Genomic DNA, 16,833 nt, shown 5'->3' with positions numbered 1-16,833 from the left:
AGTTCCGCTATGCTGCACTGGCGCAGCTCCCCTCCAAGGCAAAAAGTGATAACATTTGGGTTATAATATTCACTACCACCCCGGAACGAGATAGTAGCAAAGAATTCACAGCACAGTTCCTTAAATACGGGTTCTTGCATTTTGAAAAGCTGCATCCACCCATCACAGATTATTGTTGCTCCTCTCACTTCAAAAGATTTCACCAAGTAGGGTGTTAACTCCTCTTCCAACCCAGTCTGACTCAGCCAATCCCAAGTAATTGCATTGGGGAGGTAAATCTCTTTCTGTTTCAGCGTCTCCATTCTGTTTTTCGCCCGAGCTTGCGAAGACCTTGAAGTAATTCGTGGGAAGGCAAGCCATGGAATGTCTCCATAACTTCCTCCTCTACAGCTCTGGCCTCTTCTAGACATGATTTCTGCAGAACAACATCAAGAAAACAACAACAAACAAATCCTAGAAAATTAAAATTAACCATAACAGATCTAATCACGACATGAACTCGCCGAGTTCATGAACTACTTGGCGAGTAGTATGAACTGCGAGTGCAGTTTCCTCTCGGTCCAGATTGTGTCAACAAAACACAGATATTTGCACAGGGGTTTGCTGTTCTAAGTCCTTTAAGCATAAATTCGCAAGAAATTTTGTCCATATCCTCCTAATTTATCCTAAAATCAAAACCCTAGAATTGGAGTAATCCCCCAAATATGGATTTTTACATAATAAGCACTAAAAACTGTTAAAGTTGTGACCTTTAGCAAGAATCTGAAGGAAAAAATCCTACCTTTGGCTTTGTAGATGAAGATTCAGCGAGAAATCAAAGGAGTTGCTTGAGAGAAAACGAAATGCTCGGCGAGTATGCTTGGGAGGTGGCTGGTGAAAATGATTAGGGTAAAAGAAACCCTATTTATAGATTGTAAAAAAAAATCAAGTAAATACGTGGACTCGTCGAGTAGGAACACCGACTCGCCGAGTAGAAACGCGAGTTCGCGATTTTTCGTGGATTTCAAAAAGTACTCGCCGAGTAATTTATGAACTCGGCGAGTTCATCATTCAGTTTGAAAAAAACTCGATTTTTTTAAGCCACCACCCCAAACTTTGAGCATTGCTTGCCCTCAAGCAATCATGTTAAGCATAATTTCAGAAGAAGATTGAAAAAAAAAACAGATCCTAAAAGTGAAAAACAAAAAGAAAAATAAAGGGAAAAGAAATGCAAACTCTAAACTCGGGTTGCCTCCCAGAAACGCTTCTTTTTAAGGAGTCGTTAGCTGGACTCCTTCCCGCTCTACGTTTCTGCCATGCCTTCCAGCAGCAGCCCTTCTTCAAGTTCTTCATTCCTCGGGATTCCTTCTTCATATTTTTTCACCCTATGTCCATTAACTTTGAAAGGAGTGCCATCTCTTGATAATAACTTAATAGCTCCATGTGGAAAAACTTTCTTCACTATAAATGGACCATCCCATCGTGACTTTAGCTTGCCCGGAAAGAGTTTGAGCCTTGAATTAAAAAGTAACACTTTTTGCCCTTCGTGAAAGTCTTTATTACTCTTGATTCTTTTGTCATGCCAATTCTTGGTTTTTTCTTTGTAAATCAAGGAGCTAGTGTAAGCCTCATTCCTAAGTTCTTCAAGAGCATTCATTTGCATCAACCGGTTGGTTCTAAGTTCAGCTACATCAAAATTGCACATTTTTAAATCCCAAAAAGCTTTATGCTCTATTTCTACCGGTAAATGACATTGCTTCCCATAAACTAGCCTATATGGTGTAGTATCAATAGGTGTTTTGAAAGCTGTTCGGAAGGCCCAAAGTGCATCATCTAACCTATCCGACCATTCCTTTCGATTGCTACCCACCGATCTCTCCAAAATTCTTTTTAATGCTCTATTCGTCACTTCAGTTTGCCCACTAGTTTGTGGATGGTAAGATGTAGAGAATTTATGGGGTACCCCATATTTTCTTAACACTTTTTCTAATTGATCATTGGCAAAGTGAGTGCCCCGGTCACTAATAAGAGCTTTAGGGACTCCAAATCTTGAGAATAACTTCTTTAGAAAGCGCACCACCACCCGAGCATCATTAGTTGGTAAAGCTTGTGCCTCCGCCCATTTGGATACATAATCAACCGCCACCAAAATATATTTGTTCCCTTTTGACATTGGAAATGGTCCCATGAAATCGATCCCCCACACATCAAACACTTCACACACTTGAATACTATGTTGTGGCATCTCGTTTCGGGATGATATGTTTCCCGCTCTTTGGCATACATCACACTCTTTGACATATTGGGTAGCATCTTTAAAAATTGTGGGCCAATAAAACCCAATATCAAATATCTTCTTAGCCGTGTAATGTGCTCCATGATGTCCACCGGTGGGCCCGCTATGGCAATGCTTCAAAATTTCTCGGCTTTCCTTCCCAAATACACATCTCCTTATGATCCCATCCGCGCAGCTTCGGAAAACATATGGCTCGTCCCAAAAGTAGTATTTTATTTCTGAAAAGAATTTCTTCTTTTGTTGGCGGGTAAAATCTTTTGGAATATACTTGGTAGCTAAGTAATTAGCTATATCTGCAAACCATGGCTCCTCCCCCGTGGTCACTAAAATGTACTCGTCCGGAAAGTCATCTCTAATTTTATCTTCTTCCAATGCTTCCAAATGCGGGTTTTCTAGTCTTGATAAGTGGTCGGCAGCTACATTCTCCATTCCCTTTTTATCGTGTATTTCGATATCAAATTCTTGTAAAAGTAGAACCCAACGTATCAATCTTGGCTTTGCATCCTGCTTGGCAAACAAGTACTTAATAGAGAGTGGTCAGTAAAAACAATGGTTTTAGATAAAATAAGATAAGGGCGGAATTTGTCAAAAGCATACACCACGGCTAGTAATTCTTTTTCAGTTGTGGTGTAATTTTCTTGGGCCTAATTCAAAGTCTTGCTTGCATAATAAATGGGTCGAAAGTGCTTATCAACCCTTTGGCCAAGTACAACTCCTAATGCAAAGTCGCTCGCATCACACATTATTTCAAAAGGTAGGTTCCAATTCGGGGCAATAATGATCGGGGCATTAGTTAATTTTTCTTTTAGAAATTAAAAGGCCTCTAAACACTCTTTAGTGAAATTAAATAGTGCATCTTTTAAAAGTAATTGTGTTAGACGTCTAGTTATTTTAGAAATTTTTTTTATGAAACGGCGGTAAAAACCCGCGTGACCTAAAAAACTTCTAATGCCCTTTACATTAGTTGGTGGAGGTAATTTAGCAATTGTATCTATTTTTGCCCGATCCACCTCAATTCCCGCTTTGGATACCTTTTGGCCCAAGACTATACCCTCTTTAACCATAAAGTGACATTTTTCCCAGTTGAGGACTAAATCGGTTTTTTCACACCTTGCAAGCATTAAATCCCGGTTAGCAAGACAATCATGGAAGGAAGATCCAAAAACAGAAAAATCGTCCATAAATACTTCCATGAATTTTTCCACCATGTCATGGAATATGGCCGTCATGCACCTTTGAAATGTCGCAGGTGCATTGCATAACCCAAAGGGCATGCGGCGATAGGCAAAAGTCCCACTCGGGCAAGTGAAAGTAGTCTTTTCTTGGTCAATTGGGTCTATGGGTATTTGGAAGTAACCCGAAAATCCGTCTAAGAAACAATAGTAGCTATGGCCGGACAATCTTTCAAGCATTTGATCAATAAAAGGTAAAGGAAAATGGTCTTTACGAGTGGCATCGTTTAGTTTTCGATAATCGATGCACACTCGCCAACCGGTTACCGTTCGGGTCGGAATAAGCTCGTTCTTCTCGTTTGCTACGACCGTCATCCCGCCTTTCTTGGGCACCACTTGAACAGGACTAACCCATGGACTGTCGGAAATAGAATAAATGATCCCCACATCTAAAAGCTTGACTACTTCCTTCTTGACCACTTCTTGCATGTTCGAGTTCAGTCTTCTTTGGTGTTGCACTACCGTCTTTGCTTCTTCTTCCTGGTTGATCTTGTGAGAGCAATAAGAGGGGCTTATTCCCTTGATATCGGTGATACTCCATGCAATGGCACTCTTTCTCTTCTTTAGGACATAGACTAATTCTTCATTTTCAGATTTTGAGAGGTCAGAAGCTATTATAACAGGTTTTTGTTGGCCATCTTCAAGGAATGCGTACTCCAAGTGATCTGGTAGCGATTTCAGCTCTATTTTCGTGTTCTGCATGGTGAACACGTCGAGTCCAGTGAAGGGACTCGTCGAGTCCTGGGCAGAATTCTCGATAACTCAGGGTTCTTCATATGGACTCGGCGAGTAGATCGGGGCTACTCGGCGAGTAAGCTGCTCAGTGGTTTTTATTAGTTCATTATAATCAGCTTCTTCCAGCAGTCTCTCTATTTCCAGTAGGTCTCTTTCAGCATCAAGTTCTTCATCAAAGGCGATGGTGGACTTGTTTGGTTCTTCATTGTTCCATTCCTCCATTAATTCATCCAACATATCAATTGAAAATGTCGTGTCGTCACTGTTCCTTGCATGCTTCATGGCTTGATCAACCCCGAAAGTGACTGATTCATCTCCCACCCGTAGAGTAAATTTTGAATCTCGCATGTCAACTATAGCGCTTGCGGTGTTAAGGAAAGGTCTTCCAAGGATGATCGGGACTTGAGGATCCGCTTCCATGTCCAAAATTATAAAATCCGCGGGGAACACGAACTTATCCACCTTTACCAAAAGATCTTCACAGATTCCCCTAGGAAATGTAACCGTTTTGTTTGCTAGGTGGATTTCCATGCGAATGGGTCCTGGCTCGGGGAGATCTAACTTTTTGAAAAATGAATAAGGCATGAGGTTTACACTTGCCCCCGAATCAGCTAGTGCATATATGGTGGCCAAGTTTCCAAATTGACAGGGCAATGTTAAACTTCCCGGATCTCCTTTTTTCTTAGGAAGTGTGTTCAACATAGCAGCTGAACAGTTTTTGTTTAGGACCACCTTCTTCACTTCTTCCATCTTCCTTCTATTAGTTAGAAGCTTCTTGAGAAATTTGGCGTATTTTGGCATTTGGGCAACCGCTTCTATGAATGGTATGTTGATTTGAAGAGCCTTTATGTGTTCTAGAAACTTCTGGTAGTCTTCTTCATTCTTTTCTTGTCTAGCTCGGGCTGGATATGGCAGTGGAGGCTAATATGGCTTAACAGGAGTTTGACTTTTCTGATCAGGTGGCGGACTCGCCGAGTCCATATCATGGACTCGGCGAGTAGGGTCTGGGCTCAACTGGTTCTGATCTTGATTCTGCCCTTCTGTCTCCTTTTCTTGCACCGGCTTCGGATCTTTGTTCTGAATAGGGGCCAGAGGGATTATAATCTTCCCACTCCTAGTTGTGACAATGTTTATATGTGCGCCTTTTGGATTGTTTTCGGTGTTACTCGGAAGTTCTCCTGGTGCTCTTTGATTCATTTGTTGGGCAAGTTGCCCCAGCTACTTCTCAATGTTGTGAATAGATGTTTGCTGATTCCTTAATATTGTTCTTGTATCTTGTATTGCAGCATCGTGGTCATTGTGTCTTTTTTTGGATGCAGCTACAAATTTAGTGAGCATTTCTTCTAGATTTGGTTTCTTTTCTTGTACCGGCTCCTCCTTTTGGTAAAAACCCCTTGCCTTTTGTCTAAATTTCTCCTCCCTCGCTTTCTTGTACTCATCATAAAGGAGCCATTCTTTCTTAGGTTTTCGCCAATCGTCATCGAACCTATCACCACTAGAATAGCATACTTGCACTTTCTTATTCCCGTTCTTGTCCAAATCACAATCTCTAGTTAGATGAGGCCCATTGCAATTTTCACATCCTACCCGAATAGCATGGATTTTTTGATCCATTTTATCCATCCTTCTATCCATGGTTTTCAACATTGCCATAACTGCCGACAAATCTTCAGAAGCTGCGTAAGACGATCCCTTGGTCATATCATTCCTTGGATTGTGGTATTCTCTAGAATGCTTAGAGAATTCTTCAATCAGTTCTTTTATCACCGGGGGTGCCTTCTTTGTGAGGGGTCCTTGCGAGTCTAGGAGCTGCCTAGTTGTTACATTGACTCCATCATAGAAAATGGAGACTTCTTGTTGGCTATTAAGATCATGATGTGGGCAATTCCTTAGTAGACTTTTGTATCTCTCCCATGCCTCATAAAGGGACTCTCCAGGTTGTTGTTCAAAGTTGGCGATAGCTTTCTTCAACTTGGCTATTTTCGAGGGTGGGCAAAACTGGTCAATAAATTCTTCCTTCATCTTTGCCCATGTAGTGATGGATCCGGGAGGGAGTGACTTGAGCCAATCCTTTGCAGCACCTTTGAATGTAACTGGAAGCATATGAAGCAGCTGGGTTTCGCGAGGCACATTTGGAACATTAAAATAATCAGCTACATCATTGACTTCATCCAAGTGTTTATAGGCATCTTCGTGGTCTTTTCCATAGAAGGGGATCTCCTTGAGTTGAGCAAGAATGTGAACCTTAAGCTCAAAAGTGGCAGTCGCGGGAATTGCGGGTTGCACAAGTCCCGGGCCGGTATCATCCCGTATCCTCTTCTTCCATTCGCCCATGGGAACTTCATCAATGTTCGCCATGGTGTTGTCAAAGTTGCCTTCTAGATCGCTACCTTCTTCAAATTCGCTTTCTTCTCCTTCGGACTCCTTCACGATGTCTTCCTTGATTGGGTCTTCGTTTGCCAAGGAAGAGCTGTTGGATGTTCCTGATTTGCTGCTCTTTTTCTTGCTAAAAACGGATTTGAGATTCTTCAAAGGTGAGGTCTTTGAAGAAGCGGATTCTCCAACGGTTTTTCCTTTGTTCTTTCTTAGAGCGGACTCCGGGTCTTCAAGTGGGGGAACCAAAGACGTATTGGATCCTCGGGTCATGTAACAACTACAATTAAAGTAAGAAAAACGCGTGAAAAGAACAAAAAGAAACTAAAATAAAAACTGTGAATCAGCGATGGACTCGCCGAGTAGAGTCGATTGCACTCGGCGAGTTTAAGGCAGAAACAGAAAAGAAAAGAAAAAAAATCTAATTAAATTTCTAAAACAGAAAACTATGAATACTAATCCTATCAACTAAATTACCTAAAAAAAACTTTGTGCAAGATAAATCTCACACAAAGGATCGATAAAACTAGATATTAATGATAATTTTTGAACCGTTCCCCGACAACGGCGCCAAAACTTGATGTGTGTAAAACCAACTAGTTTTAATCCTACTAACTTAAACACAAAGAAAAACACACGAAAGGCAGTGTACTTATCGATTAGCAGTTTAGTTCAGGTAAGTAGGGTATCGAACACAGGGAACGGTAAACAATTAAAATAAATGCTAATATTATCTAAATAAAACAAGTAATAGAAAGGAGGTTTTCTCTAGTTTTGCAAGACTAGAAACTTAAACAATTAACTACAACTTAAACTAAGAAACTAAGAGCTAAGCAAATAAAAATCAACTAAATTCAATAATTAAGGAGACTTCTGTTTAGGTTTGAATCATTTATTCATACGGTTGATTTTATGACAAGTGCAATGGATTAATTGCCATTAGCTACCGATTAGTGTGATTAGGTTCACGTTCGCTATTACTAATCCTTAGAAAACAAATTAATTCAAGCAGTGATCAAGTGATTAAACTAATAAATTCCCTAGTTTAATTATTCGGGTTAAATAAGACTTGTAATTGGCTAATTAAATTGGTGATTCAATTAACCTCTTATTGATGGTGTATCACACAAGCTCACACATTAATTTACCCATTCTCTAGTTAATCCTAGTTTCATATTCACTATTCCTAGGCATATAGCAATGTGTTCACATAAATCATATGAGATAAGCAATTAAGAGATGTTCATGCAGCTTAATTACTTAGCTATTAACAGAAAATAGTTATGGTTAATGCATAAGGTTCTTTAACAAGCTTAATAAAACAAGTTCACCAAATTAAATTAATCCAACCACAAAATCAAACCATAATCACAAAATCATCTATCCTAAACAGAAGGTATGAGTTTTAGCTCATGATTACAGCAGAAACAAGCTCAAAAACGAAATCAATTGGTAAAAACATAGTTCAAACAAGAGATTAGGTAAAGAGTAAACTTGATTTTGCCTTGATTCTCCTTAAAATTGAATGTAGGGTTGATTCCATTGCTTCCCACGCTCCAGCAGCACCTTTAGTCGACAATTGGCCTCCAAGGGTTCATCTATATGCTAGGGTATCGGGCAGGAATGCCCTTTATATAGATTTTCACAAAACAGAGGTGACTCGTCGAGTCCCGTGACCTACTCGGCGAGTCCGTCACTTAAAGCCCGTGTACGGCAAGTCAGCGACTCCAGAATCGCGAAAGTTCGACGTGACTCGTCGAGTTGAGGCCCAACTCATCGAGTCCGTTTGGAATCAGCATTTTCTCAAAACACGAAATTCGTCCGAAATTGTGTCTAGTTTTCAGAACATTTTGAATATCGTCAATCGGAGTTATGGTTCATGAGATATGGCCAAAACACTGACGAGGGGTCAAGCTGTCCAGCAACATCCTTCTTTCTTCAAAATCCAAGATCCAAGCCTCCAATCGCTAGCTCCGCTTCCTTTTCCTTCCGAGCATGTCATTATTGCTGAAAAATGAAATTCTAATTTAATTAAGCACCTTTTGTTCATTAAATGAGACAAAAACAACATAAAGTATTAAGATAATGCATGAATTTTATAACTAAATATGCCCACATCAAAATACCCCACACTTGACTTTTGCTTGCCCCCAAGCAAAACTGGATTTTAGTACACTAATATTACATAAGACAATCCCAATTGAACCCAGCCATTATGCCAAGACCGCAACGCATGCATTTGTGTCTAAATGTTTTTCCTAAGGACCCCCCCTAATTCTAAATACTCACAATCCTCATAAACACTCGCCCACTTCTTTTGAACAATGCTCATTTTATGCATCCCTCCAAATCCATCCGCAGAAAACCTCCTAGCCTAAAGGTATTTTTGGTTGAGCAACCCAAGCATACATAATCTAGAAAATTACAACTTTTCGATACCACTATGGAGCTATTTTCGGAATTCTTCACTTCTTTGTTATTTGATCTTGATTTCTTTGAATTCACCATCTTTGTGATTTTTTGGTATCTTCAACTCTTTTTTTTTACATTTCTTCAGAACTTTGATCTTTTGATCTTCACTTTAAACTTGATAGCTCCAAAAATTCTTCAACTTTTTTGTAATTTCTCTCTTTTTTTTAAATGTATATCTCACTTTTTCCACTCAAAACCTACATGCTTAAGCAGAGGCGCTCAACTTCAACCTTTATTGATTAAAGATAAAATTTTTCCTGGATACATTTATGGTACACGATGCTAAACATATTTCATCCCTCAAACTAAGCGAGGTTGTGTTTTTCTCCCATGATTTCACTAGAATAAAGGGGGCCACAAATGCATTATAACGTATATAGGCTCAACTAAACATTTGGGTCCTCATGGAATCATCAAATATAATACTAGCATGGTTTCTAATTGTTTTTACCAAAATATCTAAATTAGCCCTAGCAATTTTATGCAAATTTTTAAAATTAATCTAAATTTTAACTAAATATAACCAACCCCCTACCCTATACTTAATTTATGCAATGTCCCCATTGCATATTATGCATGATAAAGAACATAAAAGTAAAGAGAGAATTGGAACAGACTCCCCTGAGATAGAAGTTGCGAGGTTGATTTTCTTCTTTTGAGCTCCATATTTAGCTGACTTTGGCATGGGAACAGCTCATCCATGCCTTGGGTATCATGTCGCATGTGGTAAACATCTAAATAACTCCAATTGTTTAGGACAAAGCTCTCAAAAATCTTCCAGGAATGAATCTCCACGAAAATACGGATAAAAGCTGCAATGAATGTGCCCAAAACAGATCTTGAGAGTGAAACGTTGAGGGACTCGGCGAGTAGACCGGACTCCAGCAGAAAATCGTGGAATTGCACATAAACTCGGCGAGTACCGTAGGTGCACTCGGCGAGTTGAACGCTGAGTCGAAAATTAATTTTTCTGCTGTTTATCCTTGGCTGAGGTGCTGAAACAGGACACTTCAGTGACTCTTCTTTTATTTTCTTCAGTAATAACGCATTTTGTCACTCTTATTCCTAACGGACTCAACCTTAGATGTAACATTTCACATTCTCATCTAAACCAACCCTCACTTTAGCCTTGACCAATGAGACTCCTAAATGTATCCTAACCTTCAAACCTGAAAAACAAACAACCACAAGTGAAAGAAAACAAACAGGATCCTAATTAATATTCGGGTACATCAAAGTTCAAACACCAAACAAAAGAAAATAAAAAAAACATCCAAATAAAATCAAATTTCAAGCTTCTTCTTCCATGTCCTCTCCTCCTGCTCCACTTCCATTTGCTTGGTTGTTCCTCCTTTGCATACGCTCCTCCCAACTCATTATGTATGGATATCTAGGCCCGGGCCTTGGAGCAATGTTCATTTGTTGAAAGAGATAAGTGAATGACTCATTATTATAGTTAACACCTCGGCCAATATCATCCAAATACCTCCTATACTCCACATTATTCCACCCTCCATCCTCGTCTTCCACCGGGATAACCGGTGGGTCTTCTCGGGCCCATTCCCTCCTTTGCCTAACTCTTCTTCCCGGCTCCTCGGGAACAATCACCTCATCTTCAAGTGGGATTGCATATGAATCCCCAAACTTCTCCGCAATCCTTGCCCTCCGGAACAATGTAGTGCTAAATGGAGGAGGAGAAATTACTGTTAATGCCCTTGCCTCTTGCATATCCAAAACCCCATATGATCTTGCTAGTCTTGTAACAAACATACCCCCATTAATTTTGGAGGTAATCTTTTCCTTCACCGCTCCATCCGCAAGATATTTTGCCAAACAATAAGGCAAGTTGCAAAAAACTTCCGGGGTGATTATGCTCCACAAGTAGAAAATATCGAGAGTAGGGACTTTGTCATCATCCTTCCTCATGTTGATGGTGCTAGCAATGAGGCGGTGGATGAGACGATGGATTGGAGAACGGATATGGCCTTCCTGAGCAGAAGAGGGAATATAAACCCGATTTGCAATACTATTCCACCAAGTGGAGGCAACAACTTCCTCGGGAAGATCCTTATGACATTGCTCCAAAAATGTTTCAAAGTCCTCCGACATAATGACGTTTTGATCATAAAGACCTACCCTCCAAGCAAGTTCTGCTATGCTGCACTGGCGCAGCTCCCCTCCAAGGCAAAAAGTGATAACATTTGGGTTATAATATTCACTACCACCCCGGAACGAGATAGTAGCAAAGAATTCACAGCACAGTTCCTTAAATACGGGTTCTTGCATTTTGAAAAGCTGCATCCACCCATCACAGATTATTGTTGCTCCTCTCACTTCAAAAGATTTCACCAAGTAGGGTGTTAACTCCTCTTCCAACCCAGTCTGACTTAGCCAATCCCAAGTAATTGCATTGGGGAGGTAAATCTCTTTCTGTTTCAGCGTCTCCATTCTGTTTTTCGCCCGAGCTTGCGAAGACCTTGAAGTAATTCGTGGGAAGGCAAGCCATGGAATGTCTCCATAACTTCCTCCTCTACAGCTCTGGCCTCTTCTAGACATGATTTCTGCAGAACAACATCAAGAAAACAACAACAAACAAATCCCAGAAAATTAAAATTAACCATAACAGATCTAATCACGACATGAACTCGCCGAGTTCATGAACTACTTGGCGAGTAGTATGAACTGCGAGTGCAGTTTCCTCTCGGTCCAGATTGTGTCAACAAAACACAGATATTTGCACAGGGGTTTGCTGTTCTAAGTCCTTTAAGCATAAATTCGCAAGAAATTTTGTCCATATCCTCCTAATTTATCCTAAAATCAAAACCCTAGAATTGGAGTAATCCCCCAAATATGGATTTTTACATAATAAGCACTAAAAACTGTTAAAGTTGTGACCTTTAGCAAGAATCTGAAGGAAAAAATCCTACCTTTGGCTTTGTAGATGAAGATTCAGCGAGAAATCAAAGGAGTTGCTTGAGAGAAAACGAAATGCTCGGCGAGTATGCTTGGGAGGTGGCTGGTGAAAATGATTAGGGTAAAAGAAACCCTATTTATAGATTGTAAAAAAAAATCAAGTAAATACGTGGACTCGTCGAGTAGGAACACCGACTCGCCGAGTAGAAACGCGAGTTCGCGATTTTTCGTGGATTTCAAAAAGTACTCGCCGAGTAATTTATGAACTCGGCGAGTTCATCATTCAGTTTGAAAAAAACTCGATTTTTTTAAGCCACCACCCCAAACTTTGAGCATTGCTTGCCCTCAAGCAATCATGTTAAGCATAATTTCAGAAGAAGATTGAAAAAAAACAGATCCTAAAAGTGAAAAACAAAAAGAAAAATAAAGGGAAAAGAAATGCAAACTCTAAACTCGGGTTGCCTCCCGGAAACGCTTCTTTTTAAGGAGTCGTTAGCTGGACTCCTTCCCGCTCTACGTTTCTGCCATGCCTTCCAGCAGCAGCCCTTCTTCAAGTTCTTCATTCCTCGGGATTCCTTCTTCATATTTTTTCACCCTATGTCCATTAACTTTGAAAGGAGTGCCATCTCTTGATAATAACTTAATAGCTCCATGTGGAAAAACTTTCTTCACTATAAATGGACCATCCCATCGTGACTTTAGCTTGCCCGGAAAGAGTTTGAGCCTTGAATTAAAAAGTAACACTTTTTGCCCTTCGTGAAAGTCTTTATTACTCTTGATTCTTTTGTCATGCCAATTCTTGGTTTTTTCTTTGTAAATCAAGGAGCTAGTGTAAGCCTCATTCCTAAGTTCTTCAAGAGCATTCATTTGCATCAACCGGTTGGTTCTAAGTTCAGCTACATCAAAATTGCACATTTTTAAATCCCAAAAAGCTTTATGCTCTATTTCTACTGGTAAATGACATTGCTTCCCATAAACTAGCCTATATGGTGTAGTATCAATAGGTGTTTTGAAAGCTGTTCGGAAGGCCCAAAGTGCATCATCTAACCTATCCGACCATTCCTTTCGATTGCTACCCACCGATCTCTCCAAAATTCTTTTTAATGCTCTATTCGTCACTTCAGTTTGCCCACTAGTTTGTGGATGGTAAGATGTAGAGAATTTATGGGTTACCCCATATTTTCTTAACACTTTTTCTAATTGATCATTGGCAAAGTGAGTGCCCCGGTCACTAATAAGAGCTTTAGGGACTCCAAATCTTGAGAATAACTTCTTTAGAAAGCGCACCACCACCCGAGCATCATTAGTTGGTAAAGCTTGTACCTCCGCCCATTTGGATACATAATCAACCGCCACCAAAATATATTTGTTCCCTTTTGACATTGGAAATGGTCCCATGAAATCGATCCCCCACACATCAAACACTTCACACACTTGAATACTATGTTGTGGCATCTCGTTTCGGGATGATATGTTTCCCGCTCTTTGGCACATCATCACACTCTTTGACATATTGGGTAGCATCTTAAAAAATTGTGGGCCAATAAAACCCAATATCAAATATCTTCTTAGCCGTGTAATGTGCTCCATGATGTCCACCGGTGGGCCCGCTATGGCAATGCTTCAAAATTTCTCGGCTTTCCTTCCCAAATACACATCTCCTTATGATCCCATCCGCGCAGCTTCGGAAAACATATGGCTCGTCCCAAAAGTAGTATTTTATTTCTGAAAAGAATTTCTTCTTTTGTTGGCAGGTAAAATCTTTTGGAATATACTTGGTAGCTAAGTAATTAGCTATATCTGCAAACCATGGCTCCTCCCCCGTGGTCACTAAAATGTACTCGTCCGGAAAGTCATCTCTAATTTTATCTTCTTCCAATGCTTCCAAATGCGGGTTTTCTAGTCTTGATAAGTGGTCGGCAGCTACATTCTCCATTCCCTTTTTATCGTGTATTTCGATATCAAATTCTTGTAAAAGTAGAACCCAACGTATCAATCTTGGCTTTGCATCCTGCTTGGCAAACAAGTACTTAATAGAGAGTGGTCAGTAAAAACAATGGTTTTAGATAAAATAAGATAAGGGCGGAATTTGTCAAAAGCATACACCACGGCTAGTAATTCTTTTTCAGTTGTGGTGTAATTTTCTTGGGCCTAATTCAAAGTCTTGCTTGCATAATAAATGGGTCGAAAGTGCTTATCAACCCTTTGGCCAAGTACAGCTCCTAATGCAAAGTCGCTCGCGTCACACATTATTTCAAAAGGTAGGTTCCAATTCGGGGCAATAATGATCGGGGCATTAGTTAATTTTTCTTTTAGAAATTGAAAGGCCTCTAAACACTCTTTAGTGAAATTAAATGGTGCATCTTTTAAAAGTAATTGTGTTAGATGTCTAGTTATTTTAGAAAAATCTTTTATGAAACAGCGGTAAAAACCCGCGTGACCTAAAAAACTTCTAATGCCCTTTACATTAGTTGGTGGAGGTAATTTAGCAATTATATCTATTTTTGCCCGATCCACCTCAATTCCCGCTTTGGATACCTTGTGGCCCAAGACTATACCCTCTTTAACCATAAAGTGACATTTTTCCCAGTTGAGGACTAAATCGGTTTTTTCACACCTTGCAAGCATTAAATCCAGGTTAGCAAGACAATCATGGAAGGAAGATCCAAAAACAGAAAAATCGTCCATAAATACTTCCATGAATTTTTCCACCATGTCATGGAATATGGCCGTCATGCACCTTTGAAATGTCGCAGGTGCATTGCATAACCCAAAGGGCATGCGGCGATAGGCAAAAGTCCCACTCGGGCAAGTGAAAGTAGTCTTTTCTTGGTCAATTGGGTCTATGGGTATTTGGAAGTAACCCGAAAATCCGTCTAAGAAACAATAGTAGCTATGGCCGGACAATCTTTCAAGCATTTGATCAATAAAAGGTAAAGGAAAATGGTCTTTACGAGTGGCATCGTTTAGTTTTCGATAATCGATGCACACTCGCCAACCGGTTACCGTTCGGGTCGGAATAAGCTCGTTCTTCTCGTTTGCTACGACCGTCATCTCGCCTTTCTTGGGCACCACTTGAACAGGACTAACCCATGGACTGTCGGAAATAGAATAAATGATCCCTGCATCTAAAAGCTTGACTACTTCCTTCTTGACCACTTCTTGCATGTTCGGGTTCAGTCTTCTTTGGTGTTGCACTACCGGCTTTGCTTCTTCTTCCAGGTTGATCTTGTGAGAGCAATAAGAGGGGCTTATTCCCTTGATATCGGTGATACTCCATGCAATGGCACTCTTTCTCTTCTTTAGGACATGGACTAATTCTTCTTTTTCAGATTTTGAGAGGTCAGAAGCTATTATAACAGGTTTTTGTTGGCCCTCTTCAAGGAATGCGTACTCCAAGTGATCTGGTAGCGATTTCAGCTCTATTTTCGTGTTCTGCATGGTGAACACGTCGAGTCCAGTGAAGGGACTCGTCGAGTCCTGCGCAGAATTCGCGATAACTCTGGGTTCTTCATATGGACTCGGCGAGTAGATCGGGGCTACTCGGCGAGTAAGCTGCTCAGTGGTTTTTATTAGTTCATTATAATCAGCTTCTTCCAGCAGTCTCTCTATTTCCAGTAGGTCTCTTTCAGCATCAAGTTCTTCATCAAAGGCGATGGTGGACTTGTTTGGTTCTTCATTGTTCCATTCCTCCATTAATTCATCCAACATATCAATTGAAAATGTCGTGTCGTCACTGTTCCTTGCATGCTTCATGGCTTGATCAACCCCGAAAGTGACTGATTCATCTCCCACCCGTAGAGTAAATTTTGAATCTCGCATGTCAACTATAGCGCTTGCGGTGTTAAGGAAAGGTCTTCCAAGGATGATCGGGACTTGAGGATCCGCTTCCATGTCCAAAATTATAAAATCCGCGGGGAACACGAACTTATCCACCTTTACCAAAAGATCTTCACAGATTCCCCTAGGAAATGTAACCGTTTTGTTTGCTAGGTGGATTTCCATGCGAATGGGTCCTGGCTCGGGGAGATCTAACTTTTTGAAAAATGAATAAGGCATGAGGTTTACACTTGCCCCCGAATCAGCTAGTGCATATATGGTGGCCAAGTTTCCAAATTGACAGGGCAATGTTAAACTTCCCGGATCTCCTTTTTTCTTAGGAAGTGTGTTCAACATAGCAGCTGAACAGTTTTTGTTTAGGACCACCTTCTTCACTTCTTCCATCTTCCTTCTATTAGTTAGAAGCTTCTTGAGAAATTTGGCGTATTTTGGCATTTGGGCAACCGCTTCTATGAATGGTATGTTGATTTGAAGAGCCTTTATGTGTTCTAGAAACTTCTGGTAGTCTTCTTCATTCTTTTCTTGTCTAGCTCGGGCTGGATATGGCAGTGGAGGCTGATATGGCTTAACAGGAGTTTGACTTTTCTGATCAGGTGGCAGACTCGCCGAGTCCATATCATGGACTCGGCGAGTAGGGTCTGGGCTCAGCTGGTTCTGATCTTGATTCTGCCCTTCTGTCTCCTTTTCTTGCACCGGCTTCGGATCTTTGTTCTGAATAGGGGCCAGAGGGATTATAATCTTCCCACTCCTAGTTGTGACAATGTTTATATGTGCGCCTTTTGGATTGTTTTCGGTGTTACTCGGAAGTTCTCCTGGTGCTCTTTGATTCATTTGTTGGGCAAGTTGCCCCAGCTACTTCTCAATGTTGTGAATAGATGCTTGCTGATTCCTTAATATTGTTCTTGTATCTTGTATTGCAGCATCGTGGTCATTGTGTCTTTTTTCGGATGCAGCTACAAATTTAGTGAGCATTTCTTCTAGATTTGGTTTCTT

At 40.4% G+C, this 16,833-nt stretch overlaps 2 protein-coding genes and 1 non-coding gene across 3 annotated transcripts; 1 reads left to right on the top strand and 2 right to left on the bottom strand.

Moving 5' to 3' along the window:
- Window positions 1-4,269: 4,269 nt before the first annotated feature.
- Window positions 4,270-4,992, bottom strand: LOC145121970 (uncharacterized). The gene has a single exon (XM_079057648.1). It carries the CDS (start codon window positions 4,990-4,992, stop codon window positions 4,270-4,272), a length of 723 nt encoding a protein of 240 aa, XP_078913774.1.
- A 1,117-nt stretch (window positions 4,993-6,109) lies between these two features.
- LOC145123128 (small nucleolar RNA R71) lies at window positions 6,110-6,216 on the top strand. Its single transcript, XR_013715005.1, has one exon. It is a non-coding gene; the product is annotated as a small nucleolar RNA R71 (small nucleolar RNA).
- Window positions 6,217-13,525: 7,309 nt separating this feature from the next.
- LOC145121969 (uncharacterized) lies at window positions 13,526-16,224 on the bottom strand. The gene is made up of 2 exons (XM_079057647.1): window positions 15,007-16,224; window positions 13,526-14,011 (listed from the first exon to the last, which is right to left on the bottom strand). Exons 1-2 carry the CDS (start codon window positions 16,222-16,224, stop codon window positions 13,526-13,528), a joined length of 1,704 nt encoding a protein of 567 aa, XP_078913773.1.
- Between the last annotated feature and the right edge of the window lie 609 nt (window positions 16,225-16,833).

The sequence above is a fragment of the Lactuca virosa genome, chromosome 6 (genome assembly GCF_052849685.1).
Source record: "Lactuca virosa cultivar CGN04683 chromosome 6, Lactuca_virosa_CGN04683_v6, whole genome shotgun sequence".
NCBI lineage: Eukaryota > Viridiplantae > Streptophyta > Magnoliopsida > Asterales > Asteraceae > Lactuca > Lactuca virosa.
The sequence above is the reverse complement of the archived record's forward strand: the minus strand, read 5'-3'. Positions and strand labels throughout refer to the sequence as shown.